Source organism: Cnephaeus nilssonii, assembly GCF_951640355.1.
Source record: "Cnephaeus nilssonii genome assembly, chromosome: 6".
In the NCBI taxonomy this organism is placed as follows: Eukaryota; Metazoa; Chordata; class Mammalia; order Chiroptera; family Vespertilionidae; genus Cnephaeus; species Cnephaeus nilssonii.
In genome coordinates, this window is record NC_137077.1 from 60,097,285 (window position 1) to 60,114,809 (window position 17,525).

General features: G+C 47.2%; 1 protein-coding gene across 3 annotated transcripts in view; it reads left to right on the forward strand.

Moving 5' to 3' along the window:
• Positions 1 to 16,640, forward strand: part of RASSF3 (Ras association domain family member 3) — an 80,941-nt gene extending 64,301 nt beyond the window's left edge. Inside the window, exons 2-6 of one of the 3 annotated variants that reach the window (XM_079773742.1) lie at positions 3,603 to 3,710; positions 6,648 to 6,885; positions 8,788 to 8,897; positions 12,124 to 12,255; positions 16,086 to 16,640. In XM_079773742.1, coding sequence (XP_079629868.1) covers positions 3,603 to 3,710; positions 6,648 to 6,885; positions 8,788 to 8,897; positions 12,124 to 12,255; positions 16,086 to 16,121 — 624 coding nt within the window. In that variant the 3' untranslated portion in view covers positions 16,122 to 16,640. Of the gene's footprint in view, positions 1 to 3,602; positions 3,711 to 6,647; positions 6,886 to 8,787; positions 8,898 to 12,123; positions 14,697 to 16,085 lie in introns of those variants that run through there. The other 2 variants (XM_079773741.1, XM_079773743.1) reach the window with 2 other exon arrangements.
• The last annotated feature ends 885 nt before the right edge of the window (positions 16,641 to 17,525 follow it).

The window sequence follows — 17,525 nt, forward strand, 5'->3', positions numbered from 1 at the left end:
GCACTCAATTGGAGAACCGAGGCTATTTGCATTTTCTTTAAAAGAGGGTCAGTAGAGCTCTCTTTGGCAGCACATATACTAAAATTGGGACGACACAGAGAAGATTAGCATGGCCCTTGTGCAAGGATGACACACAAACTCATGAAGCATTCAATATTTATAATAAACGCATAATATGCAAATTGACCAGACAGCAGAACTACCGTCCGGGTGACCTTCCGGACGACCACGCTATAACATGTACCGGCGCCAGGCCAGCCAAGGCGGGTGTGATGCAATTGGTCAGGGGCCCTGCCATCACCCCACGATCACCCTGCAGAGGGAGGCCCAGACCACCGGCCAGCAGGGCAATCTATTGGGGATGGAGGGGGTGGGAAAGGCGATCGATTGCGGAGTCCCAGCCCGGTGGGTGGGGCTTCCCTCTGCGCAGTGATTGATTGTGGAGCCCTGCAATCGATCACCCCAAAGATGGAGGCCCAGGCCACCCGGCTGGTGGTGCTGTGGTGGGGGGGCGGGGCAATTGATCTGGGGGCCCTTCTCTCGATTGCCTCACAGAGGGAGGCCCAGGCCACTGGCCAGCGAAGCTGTGGCAGGTGGGCGGGGCCTGCCAGCAATTGCCCTGCAGAGGGAGGCCCAAGCCAGCCAAGCGATTGCACCCCACGCCTGTCGCCCACAGAGGAAGGTGACTGGTGGCGGGGGAGAGGGGAGTAACACCACACAGATGGCGGGCGGGGGCAGTGGCAGCGCCGGGGGCAGGGCCAGTTGCCGGCAGCCGGGGAAGGAAAGCCCCGATAGGCCCTGATCGATAGGCCCTGAACGCCGGCTAGGCCTAGGGACCCTACGTGAGGGGTCCTGGATTGCGAGAGGGCGCAGGCGGGCTGAATTTTGTGCACCAGGCCTCTAGTTTTAAAAGAAAGGTCAGTAGCTTTATTTCATAAAGAGGTCTGTGATGCAAAAAAAACCCATAAAAACCAAAAGGCCAGAGGGGGTGGGGTGGGGGAAGTAAGACAAACTTGAGGAGGCTGTCAGCCAAGAAAGGCAGTGACCACAACTGTCTTCCCAGCCTTAAGTGCTTGGCACAGAGCCAGGCTCCAGTAGGCACTCAATAAAGAGTTGTTGAATAATAGAGTGTATTGTATTTTCATAACAGTCCTATAAAGTGTGTATTGGTTTGTACATTTATTTGAGTAACCTGAAGCTCAGAGAGGTTGAATAACTTGCCTTTGGTCACACAGCTGGAACATGGCAGGCCTGTGACTCAGACCTCGTTCTGTGTAAGCCTCGGCCCACGTGCCTTCAGTAGACCAAAACAGAGGGAGTGGTAGGGACACGTTCATCTTCTTGCTCACTCGCTCTCTTCAACACAGTCACTCCCCGTTGCTTTGTTGTTGTTTTTTTTCTGTTATATTTTTAACTTTAATTTTTTTTTAAGTTTTGACATAATTTCAGAATTACAGAGAAGTTAGCAGTCAGTATAAATAATTCTCCTTTGCCCATGTCTGTCGAGGTATCTTCTTGGAAGGTCTTGTGAGCTGTTTTAACATGAGATCGGGCCACACTGCATAGGGATTTCCAGGTGTCTGTGAGGTAGGGTGTGTCCCTTTGAGAACGTTTACCGGGGGAGGGGTTTGTGTGGGGGGAAAAAAAAAACACAGCCATGTGACCCCACCCAGGAACTAAAGCTAACCCAAGAGCAGCCCTCAAGGGCTTGCTGGATGAAAACATGAGAGAAGAGTCTGGGGTTTATAATTTTGCATGGAAGAACTCCCCCTCTGAGAAACTGGAGGGTTTGGGGAATATAAAAGTGGCTTATGAAGATGACTTCAGCTTCCCAATCGGACACCCTCGGGGTGGCATCATACCTCCTGGCTGCCAAGAACAATAAGCGACGAGTTCCCAGACGGCTGCGCCCCATGCCATTTCCTCTCCTCACTGTCGAAATTAAAGATTACTGTTTATACGGTTTTATCTGGCCCACGCCCTCCGCACAGGTTGTTTTTAACCCTCTCCTTGCTTTCACTCTTGGTACCCCCGTACCTACTTTCTCGCTCTGGTTTCCGGGGTTCCCCCCTCTTCCTGCTGAGACAGCTGCATTCCCAAAGGCATTGTGTTTGGAGGAGGACATGTGTGGATTCTTCCTTGTCTGAGAGGAAAGGGGGTCTCCTTTAAAGGGGTAAACAGTTGGAAAGTTTTCGGCTGGGACAGTGGCCCCTCTTCAAAGGTTTAATTGGTGGTGGTGGTGCGGGGGGCGGGGGGAGGGTGTAAATCATTCGATTTTAAGTGCTCTTCCTCTTTTTGTCTTGGAGATTGCTAGGTCCCTTCTTCTTGTCTGCGTTGCTACTCTGGTTCGGACATGATTATGCAGCCTTTAAGTTTTCCAACACCCACGTGGGAACAGTGGGCACCTGTTGGGGTGGTGGAAACAGCACAGAGGACCTGGATTAAAATTGAGCATGGTCTCTTTAACTAGTTGGGTTACCCCAGACAAGCCACTTGACTTCTGTAAGTCTCAGTGTCCCTATCTGTAATGTGGGGGTGCTAATTAGTTCTTTGTCGGGAGGATCAAATGAGGACACCCTGTGGAAGTACTTCGTGTTTCAGTCAACGTTTGGTGTTACTCTGGGATCTGACTTCAGATAAGTTCCATCACTTCCACAGAATTAGTTAAGTTCCTATTGGCACTTGAACTTGATCTCATCCGGAAACTGGAATAGTAACACCTACCTGGTTAAATTGTTGGGAAACGGGAATAATAACACCTACGTGGTTAAATAACACCTACTTGGTTAAATAACACCTATGTGGTTAAACAGTCAGATGCCTGATACACCTGGCTTCAAGGGGTCACAAGAGCTTGGCCAACTGCGATCACATGGTAGCCTTCACATGACATCATACACTGGCTGAGCTCTTTGAGACAACAAACGACTAGTGAATTCTTCACAGGGATAAGAGCATTTAACTGGTATTGTCCCTGCAGAGAGTGAGTGAGTGGGGAGGTAGGGGTAGGGGATGAGAGTGGGTGGGTAGGGGAAGTCTGGCTACTTGTATCTTGACATGAGGATTTGTTTGGAAAATAAATTTCCTTCTGGTAATTATATATAATGTGACAGGTTGGTGATTAGTGCCAGTTAACTTTTATTAACTACTGTACATTATTGTAAAGCTGTAAGATCATAAAAGGTCATAAAATTTGCTAAAGAGAAGATTTTGATATGTCTTTAAATAGTGTTTAAAAATTGAAATAGGCAATCTATCAGGGATTGGTGTTTTTGCAGAAGGGAAAATTAGCAAAGACAGTTTTCCAAAACAATATTTAATGAAGTGTTGCTTCTAGTTGCTGACAAATTAGTTTTTGATATATCCCTCAGAAAGACTGAAGGAATGACAACCGTAGTTGGTGGATGAGAGTTTGAAAGTGAGAGGAGGGGAGAGAGAGAGAGAGAGAGAGAGAGAGAGAGAGAGAGAGAGAGAGAGATTGATTGAGATTCCAGGTAAAGTGTCTCACAGTTGGTCATAATGGTCTCATGTGTCAAGAATTCTGAATTATCTGCATTTTTTCTCTGATTGCTCATGTGTGGCATGGTTTGTTTTTCTTCTAGGATGTGGAGAAAGAGAAGGAAACCCACAATTACCTCAGCAAAGAGGAAATCCAAGAGAAAATTCATAAATACAATTTAGCAGTCACAGACAAGTTGAAGATGACCTTGGTAAGCACCCATGATACACTTTAGGTTGACAGAGGTAAAAAACAAATGAGTTGTTGCTGTTACAATCCATCTCTATGTTTTAAAGTCTCTGAGTCACAGTTGCAGAAGGTTAATGGTCCAGGTATGTAGGACAGGAAAATGTTTCTGCGTCTTTCAAATTATTTTGAAGTAGCTTTATCTCAAAATCGGTTAAAGTTAAATTTTATTTTAAAAGATTCTGTGCCCACCAAAGGATTTATAGCAGTGAGTGTAATCTTTGCCTGTTTAACATATAGGCGGTAACTCAGGTTCTAATGAGGCCCTACATACGTTTATCTTGTGTAAATAAATCTGGAAGTTTCAGGAAAAGGGTTTGTGCCTAATGGATTGGAATCTAATTGAGCTCAGACTTTTCTCAGCTGGTTGTCAAGAATAAGATGAGGTATGCAGTATCCGCTCCCTGTGTGTGGTTGATTCAAGCTCCTGCAACAGTGTACCTACAGTGTGAAGCGCGGAGGGGAGCACGGGGCTTGGAGGGGAAAGGAGCGCTGACTACCAAGCTGGAGTAGTCCTGCTCCTTTAACTTGGACTGGCATCTGTACTTGCCCCCCCTGCCCCACTTGGGGACTTTCCTTGCGGCACCTGCCATCCCTTGGTGCCAGTTTCCAGGGCTCTTGGACCCCTGCCTCTCAGTCTATTGACTGAGCTGACAAGAGTTCAGCAAAGGACAGGGTGACCTGTTTAGAACAGGCCCTACTGAGTTCTGTGACCCCAGGGGAGGAGCTTTTAAATATAAACCCTTGTGATTAAAGATCCCTCCCTAGTGGGACTCTGCCAAAAAGGAGAGAGGGGCAGATGAACTCAAGGCTTCTCTTCATCCCTCCAGCGGTGATGTTCTCCTTTTTCAAACAGTTCTCATCCAAGTAGAGAAATTCCACCCCCCCTCTTCTGTGGAGTTTAATTAAAACATGCAAATTTCCATGTTTCATAGATAAAAAGTTTGAGTGTTGTATACTACTTTCCACCAGACTGAACAAGTGAATTAGTACTGTAAAGTGATCCTGTGGAAAGGAAGAAAAATAATCCTATATAATAAAACCCTAATATGCAAATCAACTGAATGGTGGAGCGACCGGTCGCTATGACGTGCACTGACCACCAGGGGGCAGACATTCAGCACAGGAGCTGTCCCCTGGTGGTCAGTGTGCTCCCACAGGGGGAGCGCCGCTCAGCCAGAAGCTGGGCTCACGGCTGGTGAGCGCAGCGGCAGTGGCAGGAGCCTCTCCCGCCTCCACTGCAGGTGGGCAGCAAGGAGCGAGGGATCCCAGACTGCGAGAGGGTGCAGGTCTGGCTGAGGGACCACCCCCTCCCCCAAGTGCACTAATATCATGCACCAGACCCCTAGTGGGCCATAAAGGAGTTTTTTAATGTCCTACTTCAGTGGTCAGCAAACTCATTAGTCAACAGAGCCAAATATCAACAGTACAACGACTGAAATTTCTTTTGAGAGCCAAATTTTTTAAACTTCTTCTAATGCCACTTCTTCAAAATAGACTCGCCCAGGCTGTGGTACTTTATGGAAGAGCCACACTCAAGGGGCCAAAGAGCCGCATGTGGCTCGCGAGCCGCAGTTTGCCGACCACGGTCCTACTTTAACTGTGTCATTTATACATAACACCTGATAATTTATTTAAATAAAACATTACAATAAATTTTTTAAAATATATACTGAATGTAAAATAGAAAGTGAAAATAAGACCATTATTACCATTCTTGGCCATTAAAAAATAGTAATTCTACCATAAGTTAAGATAGGTGCTAAAACTCATCAAATTGTATATATTAAATATATGCAGGGGTTTTTTTGTATAAAAGTTATACCCTCACTAAAACTAGTAAAAATATACGTACAGGCAGTCCTCGGGTTACGCCGGACTTGACATATGTCGTTTCGTGGTTACAGCGCCATCTCCCATTTATTTATTTAAAAAAGTTCCGTCACTTCAACGTATGTACATATGTGCTTTATGTTTTTTATTATTTATTTACCACAAGTAAAGGTCAGGATTTATCTTTCTTTTAATTTTTTTTTTTTTACTGTTTCACTTCATTACCGCTGTGTATGTGCTCCATGTGAGTGACGTAGGTGCTTATGTAGGTGGGTTCCGACTTACGGCGAAAATCGCGTTACGTCGCCGTAGGAACGGATCTCCGACGTAACCCGAGGACCTACTGTGTATATAGAAGGAGACATAAATACCATGTTAAATAAAAAAAGACAAGTGCTTATATTATAATATCTATAGTTCACACTGTAGCTTGAATTTGTTTTAAAAATACTGTTGCTTGAGGTGCCTGAAACCCATGGCATACCCTGTGCTCCATGGGGTGATTTGTGTAGAAGAGTTTCAGTGAAATTGGTAATCGAGTACCTGACATAACAGCCAGGAGGATTGAGAAGAGCTTGTTTTCTTACTGCCTACTCCTTGTTGGCTTAGGTATTTCAAAGCCCCGTTTGTGACCTTCCTTTTCTGTGTCATCGCTGGTCATCAGTTACAGATGTCGCTCCCTCGTGCGTTGGCCTAGACCTGTGCCCCAGGCCTTAAGGAGCCCTGTGGTGTGGCTGGCATCTGCTCCAGCGGGCTGTACCCTCGCCGGGGGGCCCCCGTGCAGCTTCAGAGGCGTGGGTCTGGGCTTCAGTCGGCCCTGTGTCGGGAGGCGTCTCCTGTCGCCACATCTGCCCTGCAGACCTTGCCTCTGGAAGCACTTTGTTGGGGCCGTAACCTCCCTCAGAGGTCATGCACATAGCAGTGCTCTCTAGTGAAGTGTGGCCACAGAGCTGTACCCGGGAAGAACAAGTGAAGCAGTGTTGCGCCTTCCTTGTATTGTCTTCATCTGACCCTTCCCTCAAGTGCCACCATCAGTGCAGCTAAGAGTGCGCTTTTCTTCCCGCTTCAGAATCCGAACGGGACTTACACTGGCTTCATCAAGGTGCAGATGGAACTCTGCAAGCCCCCGCAGGCGTCTCCGAGCGCCGGAAGGCCCGCTCCCAGCAACAGCGGCTGCATGAACACGCTTCACATCAGCAGCACCAACACCGTGGGGGAAGTGATAGAGGCCCTGCTCAAAAAGTTCCTCGTGACCGAGAGCCCCGCCAAGTTTGCACTTTATAAGCGTTGTTACCGGGAAGATCAAGGTACATGGCACGCGTAGGATGGACCTGGTCTCTGCTTTAATTTTGTCTCCTGTGCTCATTGGCAGAAGGAGGGCTAGTGGGTGTGTCTGTCCGTTACGTCGGAGCCAGGACAGTTCTGGAGGGCGTGTGGTCATGACCTGGGCTATGCTTGCTGGCTGTCTGTAGGTTTGAGCTGGACAGTGTGCACCTCGAGAGCTCAGGCATCACATGTGATAAGCATTTTTGTGCAGGGAGATGGCTTTGGTTTTCTTTGGTAACTTCGATTTTAATGCTCTTCAGGACAAAAAGCATGCCCCGTGCTTGAAGTTTGCAGCAGCACATCCCAGGTTAGATGCGCAGCTGAACGGGGAGCGGCCTGGTGGGTTTGCGTTCTGAGACCCTGAGGCTGGGGAGGCCCGTGTGTATGACCACACATCCAGACTCACTGGCGTGCGTGGCCAGCCTGGGCTCTTCTCTCTCCCTGGCTTGCCTCTAGCCATTACACTGGGGCATTTTGGCACCCAGTCCCCCAGAGGCACTTACAGTCTGAACTTAATACCCACATTCAGTGGATAGAAAGAGAATATTAAATTTCTGTGTGAAATGGAATAAGATATTCCAGGTCAGGTTCTCGGGCAGAAATTGATACCAAGTCATGGACAGCAGTGATTGAGTGATTGACTTAAGTAATCATTTGAAAATGGTGCCTGAGAACTCAACTATTTATTTATTTTTATTTAAAAATTTTTAATATATATTTTTATTGATTTCAGAGCGGAAGAGAGAGGGAGAGAGGGCTAGAAACATCAGTGATGAGAGAGAATCACCGATTGCCTCCTACACACCCCACAATGGGGATTGAGCCCGCAACCTGGGCATGTGCACTGAGTGGGCATCAAACCGTGACCTCCTGGTTCATAGGTCAACGCTCAACCACTGAGCCATGCCAGTCAGGCAGAACTCAACTATTTATTTTCTCTAGTTTTTCTGGGGTAAAGCCTAAAGCAGCTCTAGAAAAAGATAATACTAACACGATAGGAATGCCCTCAGTTGCATGAGAATGGAAGCCGGCTAGTTGCTGAGTGTGTGCACATTTTTGGAATACATACCATGCATGGGCTGGGCCCTGCAGAATACAGGTACGAATGGACTGAGGTTCTCATCCTCGAGGCCACAGACTCAGTGAGGGGGGGCAAGCTCACCTCTGGAGGGAAATGAGCACCTACAGTGCAGTTGTACCCGAAGTGCCAAAGGAATGGAGATAAGCTCAGATGGCATTTTTATCCTGCCAGCTTATTTGCCGGCTCACCTGGACTTCAGCTGTGCAGTCCTGTTGAGATATTGCCTTCATGGCTGCAAAGCTTTTAACATTACAGGCAATGCCAGTACTGTGTGTGTGTGTGTGTGTGTGTGTGTGTGTGTGTGTGTGAGAGAGAGAGAGAGAGGGGGGGGGGGGAGGCATCTAGCTGTGCTTAAAGTCACCCGAGCTCGTATTCCGACTCTGTGTGTGACTGCAAATCCTAAATTAATCTGCAGAGAGATTTGCTCCTGGAGCTCTGACTTCATGTTCTTTGGATGGTATATTTTTATTGTTTTTAAAGAGGTTGCAGATCCTTTTTAAAGAAGTTTCTTATCTTGCTTTCTCAAGGGAGGAGCAGAATTAATTATAGGCCCATTTGGGGGAGGATTACCCATTTAAATTCATTCTTGAAAATTATTTCCTTTTTGATCAAGGCGTAGTTTATATTGTGCAGCTAGAAAGAAAATAGTATAGCTTTCATCCCACTGTGGGCTGTTGGTAATCCGATGAGGAGGGTGGTGGCTGGGGCTGTTGCCTTGCCCTGGAGGAGGGTGGTGAGGGGGTGTGTGGCCCGGGGACGATGCAGCACTCGCCCGTGACCTGCTCCTTGTTTCCTCACCCAGTCTACGCCTGCAAGCTCTCAGACCGCGAGCATCCACTCCACCTGCGTCTGGCAGCGGGGCCCAGAACAGACACACTCAGCTTTGTTCTCCGTGAACATGAGATTGGAGAGGTAAGCACATTACTGCTTTAAACGGTGCACACCAGCTGGTCCCGTTTTATTGCTCTCGTCTAGTGAGTTTACCTTTGGAAGAGGGCGGGGTGTCCTGCGGAGGGCAGCTTTCTCTGTGTTTTTGAATTGTTAGGAATGAACCCAAAGTTAGTCTACAATATACTTCTTCTACAACACGCGTTACATTGGTCTGTAGTTTCCAGCGGTGGAGGAAATAACGTTTTAACTTGATCTCCACCCAAAGAGTCATTCTCACCCCCTCCACCTCTCAATTCCTCTAATCCAGCCGAACTTTGAAAGTTGACACTCTCCATATGTTCTCGACTAACAAAGTCTCCAGGCTAATTCACTCCAAAGGGAAATAAAAGGGAATTCAATCTCTTTACCAGGAAAGACATTTAACTTTGTAGAATCATTTTTTCCTCTTGGCCCAGATGATTAGGAAATTATGTTTATGTATGTGCCATCATTTGCCATTTTCTCTCCAGGGAGGATTGTATTTAGGCCAGTCAGTTGAAGGAGAAAACACTTTCTACTGTCCTTGTAGATCAAGTGTCACCTTTAAAAGGACACTTGAGCAAGTCTCTCAGGCTCTGGGTCTCCGTCTTTTGTCTGCAACAGGAAATGGTATGAACTGTCCAATGTGTGATGCAGCGAGAAGAGGGTTTCTGGGTTAAGAAGTTAGGGGACCAGGACTCCGCCTCTGTTAGATTAGGAGCACGACCTTGGGTAAATCTAATCTTTTCAGTTCAGCTTTAACATCTGAGAAGTGTGGGACTAAGGACTTTAAAAGGTGGGTTTAAGTTGCAAATTAGAAATGTATGTAAATATGCTTTGTAAATAGTATGTTTATGTCCATCCATGTGAATTGGAACTTTATTTGGGCACTTTTGAAATTTCTTTTGATTCTAATGTTCTGAAGTTTTAAAATTCACTGACATTTTGGGGAGAAAACTGGGCGTGGCTTTGGTTTGACACGTGGCAGCGTTTCCTCTGTCAGCGGACATGTCAGCCTCGTCTTGCTAGCGTCTTATTTTCCTGGCTATTGTCCTTGACATACTGCACATAGTAGTGCAATTAGAGCCACATTTATTGGCTGGGAGGGAGTTATGGTTTTGAAATTTACCTTGTGTTTTAATGCTCTGAATTGCTTTATTAGACTTGTGAATGGTGTTCTTATTTCTCAGTGTTTTAAGGTTAGCTAAATTGGGGGAAGAAATCCATAGCTGTCAGGAAGAGGGAGGAACTTACTTTATTTTGGAGAACATACGTGAAAAGTAAAATGTTAATTTTTAAAATTTAACAGAATATTCTGGTGTAGGAAGTTTTACTCGCCTGTTCCATGTTTCTCATTTCCTTTAATAATGATCTCCATCTCCGGGACCCTTCTGTCATGGAGCCACTGGGTGGTTTTACTCTGTCCCCCTCTGTTCACTGTATTGGATTCTCTCCAGCTTTTCCCTGCCCCATACCCCTGGGAATTCCCATCGGGACTGGCCAGGACCCAGGGCCCCCTTTTGGGAGGGGAGGATGTCCAGTTTGAAAAGTCCTCCCAGCTGATGCCATATACCCTTCTTGATATTTACTGTTCTACTGAAAAAATGAAAAACCACCCCACAAACACTGATTTTGTGCCTTCTAAGTACCCAGTGCTTTTAGGGAAGCAGAACTCGGAAACTCAAGGGCAAGAGACAAAGCTCAAATAGTGAGAAGTATGATAGCTTGGTGTAGGTGAGAGGAATACTCAGCAGATAATTATAATAACTTCTGTATCTTTTTTGATCAGGGTTACCAGTGCTCAGTGAGAGCTTTCTAATAGACTTAGTCCTGGGTGGAAAGGGAGGGAGGAAATCATGGAAGGCTTCTTAGAGAAAGTGGCATTTAAGCCGAGACTCGATGGTTGAGTAGGAGTTCGCCAGGCAAAGTGGAGGAAGGGAAAACACGTGCAAAGCCACTTGGGGTCGTAAGTGAGGGGGACAGTGTGAGAGAAGTTAGGGTCTTTCACACTTAGGAGAAGCAACCGAGGGAAGCCACTGAGTGATTCCCAGGAGGGGCGGGTCATCCCGCGTTTTACTGAGTGTGGTCGCCCTCCCTAGTCTGTAAGCCCCCCAGTGGATGACTGAAACCTCGGATAGTCCCAAACCCTTTTCACTTACAGGCAGCACTTTACTGCTTCTCTTCTCATATCTGAGCTGCCAGCGTCACTCGTCTTGTGCTGTAAGATAAGGGTTACTTGAGCACCAGCACGCCGATGGGGGACACTCAGTCTGAGAACCAGGCGCTACTAACGGGCAAGGGAGCATGTGCAACAAGGAGGCGCTACCAGTGATGGGCAACCTTTTGAGCTTGGTGTGTCAAACTTCGCCAAAAAACTGAGCATAACTCGGGTAGTGTGTCACTTTGAGGAAAAAACTAACTCCAAGACTCTAGTCGCAAATGTTTCATCCTCAGGAGCAGCAAATGTTTCATCCTCGGCAAGCGGCCGCGTGTCATCAGAAATGGCTACTTGTGTCAGTGCTGACACGCGTGTCATAGGTTCGCCATCACTGTGCTAGACAAGGGGTGGTTCCGTCCTGGGCGGGATGGCGCGGGTGGCTCGAGATTTCTTCATGCTACTCACAGTGGCGCGATTTAAAACATATGAATTGTTTATCTCCGGAATTTTCCAGTTAATGTTTTTGGACCATGGTTGACTGGGGCAACTGAAACCATGGACAGGATTCGCGGATAGGGGCGGGGACTTGTGTGTTCAGGCTGGCTGTTTGGGGAACAGATTGGGGAGCGTGGAGTGGAGTGAGGAGGCCAGGGAAGGAGATGACGGGGGCGGTTGAGATGGAGAAAGCCACAGATGGAGGACCGTTGGGGAAGTGATCACAGTGCCTGTGGGAGGAGAGAAAGAAGGCAGTGGCAGTGACGACTCCAAGGAGAGGGCAGAGATGGAGGGAGTGTGGAGTTGTTTCTAATGCTCTGGGGGTCCGTCAGGAGTGAACGTGTCTAATGGCCATGGGGCCGTGGGAGGAGGTGGGCCGTGGAGCAGCCAGGGTGGGGTGGGCGTGCTAGGGCTGCTAACGAGTGAGGCTCTTGGAAACCGAGGCCCTGGAGGCGCGGGGCTGTGAGGCCCCAGGCGGGAGCCCGCCACGTGGCACCTTGGGGCGCTCCTGGACGGCACCCTTAGTCCGGACAGAATTAAACACCTGGCACTTTTCGTTTTTGCCTCCTCTCACAGTGGGAAGCCTTCAGCCTTCCAGAACTGCAGAATTTCTTGCGTATCTTGGACAAGGAAGAGGATGAGCAGCTGTGTAACCTGAAGAGGCGCTACACGGCCTACAGACAGAAGCTGGAGGCGGCCCTCAGCGAGGTGTGGAAACCCGGTTAGAGGCCGGCTCCCCGTGCTCAGGGCGCGCAGGGATGCGGACACATCAGCAGCGAGTCTCGAGTCTCGTCTCGGAGGGCTGTTTCCTGGCCCGGTGATGCGAGGGTCTGCCCCCTTCTATCTCTAGAGTTAGTCCTCCAGACCCGGCCGCAGCCCCTGCCTGGCGTCCTCTGTCCGGGATCCTGCGAGCTTGTCTGTTACAGCTGCGCGTCCGCCCCGCGAGCCGTGGAGCTGGGCCACGCGAGTGCTTGGAAGCATGGACTCTGGGTTTTGTTTTCTCATTTTCTTTGTTATTTTAATTATTTGATGATGATGTTAAGCTTAAGGATGTGCAAATGATTTTTTAAAAGCTTAACAAGGAATCTATCTGAATACTTGTCCTCTGTTGAAACTACCTGTCTTTTTTTTTTTTTTTTCCAATATCAGAGGGAACCTCCAGGTGAATGGAAGGCACAGGAAGCTGGGAACTCAGGAATTTGGGAAGGATTTTGGAGGAGCTTGACATTTCAAGAAAGTAAAGAGCAAGTTTGGAAGAAGGCGTGAGTGGAGTTGGAGGAGCTCTGAGTGGGGGTGGTTTGGGTGATGCGTTGATGGAGGAGAGAGAAAGGTGTATTTGTTTGTAAAGGAGTTAAAAACATTCAGTTTTGAGGTGTTAGGGCCACTGTAGTACTGCTTGGTTTCCTAGTGAATAACATATGGAAACAGCACCAAAGAAAGGAGGAGCTAGACCAAAGAGAGGGATGGTGCCTGAGGCCGACTGAGGGGAGCCTGAGCGGGAGCCTGCCTTCCCGGGACCTGGCTTCCCACATCCTGCCTTTTCGAGTGGAAGGTGCGGCTTCCCTGGGCCGGGGGAGCAGGGACTGTTTGCTAACGCCTGCTAAGTGATTGCCTTTCCCTGAGGTTGTTTTCAAAGCCGAAAAGGAGTCTGGGTTGGCTGGGAGATTGTTGGCTGGGAGATTTGTCCAGGAAAGAGCTCCCTGCACACTTGGTGACAATCACGCCTCCGTTTCCCTTTTCCTTCCCCTCCCCTTCTCCCTCCTTCCCTTTCCCTTCTCCCTTTCTCTTATGAATGGAAGTCTGTTCCATGTGCTGGGGATCAGGGCTTATGGATGGAAGACCCAGTACCACCAGAGCCTCCGTTCGGAGGAGGACCTCACTGAGGAGGACAGCAGGAAGGGGGAGGGCCCACCCTGGCGACCACAGAGGGACAGTTTATAGAAACATTTTAACAAAAGTGCATGTTCCTTCCGACCAAAGAAATGCATGTGCAATGGAAGCCTTCCTTAAAGCAAGCTAAATAACCTCATTTTATGCAGCAATTAATCTGAAAACGATGGGAAAGGTGTACTGTGGTTCTAGAGAGGGATTTACAGTCTATTATTTTTGTCTAGATACTTTTTGTTTTTATAAATTCCCAAGGAATTGTTAACGCTTTGGTGACACCTACTGGATTCTTTGTGAAATTCCAAGGTGCTTCAGCTCTTTGCCTTTGACGCGAACTGTGCCTTCTGTTGCATTTGTTTCCCTCCTGGGGGCTCTTCTGACGTCAGAGCGCTCCCTCTCGGAGGCAGGTGAAGTGTTGGCGAGGCTGTGCCACACGTTACCGAGACAATCGTATCTTCCTAAGCTTTTCAAGGAAAGATGGAAAAAAAAGTAGAGCTAGCTATAAAATATGTATGGCACGTCTTGTTTAATTTTGCATGTGACTTCTTTTTAGTGCATTGATGAGGTTTTAGTGTCATTGTCATCCAACACGTTATTGTTCAGGGAATGCCTTCACGGCTTTTATACTGGTTTTACTGTTCAGGCTGTGGCTTGGGTTTGAGTATAGTGTTATCAACCACCTGCTCTTTTCTTTACCCATCCCAGTAAGTTTATATTTTGTGAAGCATTTGTTTCTCAGATTAAGACACTGTTAGAACCTAATGTAGTAGCTGATGGGTATCTGTGAATTTTTTTTTTTTTTACTTGAAGTAGATTGTCTAAAATAGGCACCCTCACCTGTATCATCCAGACCCTGTTCATCGTCGTGTGCACTACAAGTTGCAATTCGAAAAATTCTTGCTGTTCTTGAAGATCGATGCTCTCTCCAAGACACTGGTTACTGCAGCGAGGTTAATGTATAAAAAAGGAGGGCCAGGAAGGCCACCGATTTTTAAAAATCATTGTGCAAATTCTTACGTTAAATTAAACTAAGCTTTGCTGTAATACTGTTTTCTCTTCACTATGTGATGGTACAGGAATGATGTCAAATGAAGGGGGGAAATATTGCAGGGGAGCATTTTAAATCGCAGACGTAAAAAGTTATAATATTTATAATTTTGAGGAGTGTTTAAGTTTATTTTTATAGGGAACATTTTTCTTCCCTGAAATTGTTTTGGAATGGCAATTTGTTTCCATTATTAAAAGCTGATGTTGTCAGTTGACGTTTGTGTGTTTTTACTTATGGTCCTGCACCAGGTACAAGAAGGTCATAGGAGTGGGAGAAACTTCTTTCGCGGATACGTGGGGACACATGCTAGAGGGTGACAATTTTTACTAGGTTTGAGTGGGGCACACCTGTTCTCTCAAATGGCATTTTTCCTTTGTCTTGTGGGGAAAATAACCCTAGCGGAGTGCCCATATAATATATTACTAAAGCCTTATTTTAATTGTGAGATAGGCATGCATGCGAAGTGTATAAAGCCTGGGAACAGTTTAGAGAATTATTATAAAGTGGGACACCCTGTGGCTACTACCAACATAGAACACTGTAGGTTCCTTAGATATCTTCTCCCTCTACGCACCCCTCACACCCCCCATTCTTACCCCTGAGGCCTCCCATCCTTGAAACAGACCACTTTCAACTGAAAAGCATTTGAATTTTGGTCAACGTGACTGTCTCACATGGGTGGGGTGTGTTTGGTGGTCAGCAGTGGTGACTGGCTGGGTTTAACACCCCCCCCACACACACATCCTCCCCACCCTGTGCACCACTGCCTCCTGGTGTTAGACCTCCAAGCCGGTTGCAGATCAGTGTTCTTACTACTGCACTGCCCCCTAGTGGCACTGATGACATAGCAAGGCCACACTGATTGGTGAGGGGGTAACATTTCACGAACTAGAGCTGCTTCACAAGTGAGAATATCATAATAGAAAATGATGGCTCCATACAGAGTTCCTTTTTCACAGAACTGTCCATAGGAATCTAATTTGAGATTTCAGCATTGGTTATTATTCAAGGTGCAGGGGGATGTTTTGAAATTTTTATTCCTTAAAGGGATTAGCTTCCTGCTCTAGGCTTCTCTTCCAAATGTATCACTGGTTGCAAAATCAGTTCTCAAGAGTTACCTGCTGCGTTTGGGACTCTGTCAAATGATCCCAATTAGGGGTTCTGTGTTTTTGAAAGAGGAGGGAAATTCTCTGTAGGATAAACAAAGTGCTGAGCGCATGCCAGGCATTATTCTAAAAAGCTTAATGCGTATTAACTCATTCCCATTTTGCAGGTGAGGAAACGGAGGTGCATCGAGGTCCAGCAGCTTGCCTGCGGCCCCGAGTGAGAGGTAGGGCCGCGTCCTGGCAGCCGAGCTGCTCGGCCTCTCCGTCCTCTTCCTGTGCGCTCAATCCAGTCGTTCCATTGCGCGGCTTGTTCGAAGCCTTCTTGGTTGCCTCTAATGGGCAGTGCATCTGTCCGCACTTTCGGGGTTTCGGAGAGGTGAAAGCACAGCGTTGATACCTGGGTGCTTTATTGTCCTTTTTTGCTCCGTTAGCATTCCGTGGAAGTGATGGTGCTGAGTGGCAGAGGGCGAAACACCTGCCCGTGTTTTCCTTTACAGGCGCTGTTGCAGGGGAGGAACCGGCAGGGCAGGTAGCAGAGCCCAGTGTTCTTACTGCAGTTAGCCAGACAGCCTCCTGGGCCCACCGGAAGAATGCTTCAGACCTGAGTTCCAGAGGATCCCCCAGACACTTGCAAGGCTGGAGTTTTACTCCCCATCAAGGATGCTCCTCTTCAAAGGAACATGGGAAACTAGGTACTTAAAGTGTATACTTGTCTCGTGTGAATCACTACTTGCTTAATTAACACATTGCGGACCAGCAGTTTCATTGCTAGCTTTACCCAGTGGCCAGGTAAGTTTCTATTGAAAGAGTACAAAAAACATTTTACATAAATGTCAAAGGCACGCTTTAAAATTAAATACCCATTGCATTTTGAAGTTACTTAGTACATGTTCTTACAAGCGAATATCTTTTTAAAGTATGATACTTTGTAAAACTGTGTGTAATATGAAGCGAGAATTCTCATGTGTTAAGTGTGCAAGAAAGCTTGGTGTAAGGATTGGGGGGATGGGGCCGGGAGAGGGACGTGGGCAGCGATAAAAACTGCAGAGCTTTTGGTTTGGTTTGGTTTCTTAGTAGTTTTGGTTTCATTTTGTTTTGTTTTTTTGGGGGGGAAATTTTCTACAAAGTGAGAATAACAGGGTCGAGGACAGATCCTTTTGAACTTCAGTAACGGTTTCCAAAGCCAGTTGTGCTTCTTAGGTTTGGCTAAGGTAGTGCTTGGTAGCAGCTGAACTCAAAAGTTCCTCTCTTCTTCCCGTTTCCCAGAAAAGTGAGTATTGGAATTTTAAAATGCTTACGCACAAACACGAAACACCAGGGCTATGTCTGGGCTTTGGCTTTGTTTTGGGAATTCTGTTAACCAGGATGGTTTGTCTTTATCTTTCTGAACAAAGAGCCTTGCCTTTCATGGGCCTGGATCTTGAATGGCACAGCTCTGGGGGGGTTTTGCACCCTCCCCTCACTGTGCCCTCCCCTAATGGACATGTGGGATTCATTAAACCCTGTGCGGCTCCTTTCCTTTGGAGTTCTAGGGGCCCTGCGCTAAGGTCTTTCTGATTTCCAAGTGCCATCACATGTACTTAAATGCCAGGCGTTTTGGAGCAGTAAACTGTAGTGTGGTGCCAAGACGTAGACTCCTTGAATGATTATGATGGTTGCTGGGAGGCAACAGCTCATATTCCAATCTTTTAATCCGAACTACACATGGTCTTCATGTTCTTTTCAAAATGGCAAACACTTCCGATGTTTTTTCTTGCATGTGTGCTCTTAAGGGAAACATGCAGAGCCAATGATTTTTAGGTGAAATCGAGCCTGTCTTCTGATGCCTTATCAATACGGGGCACAAGGGCAGCTGTAGAAATCGAGCCTTCTGCCAAGTCCAAGTTCCAGTGCCTTTTTTCCTAATAAACTTCCTAGGGGAGTTGGAGTGTGCCGGG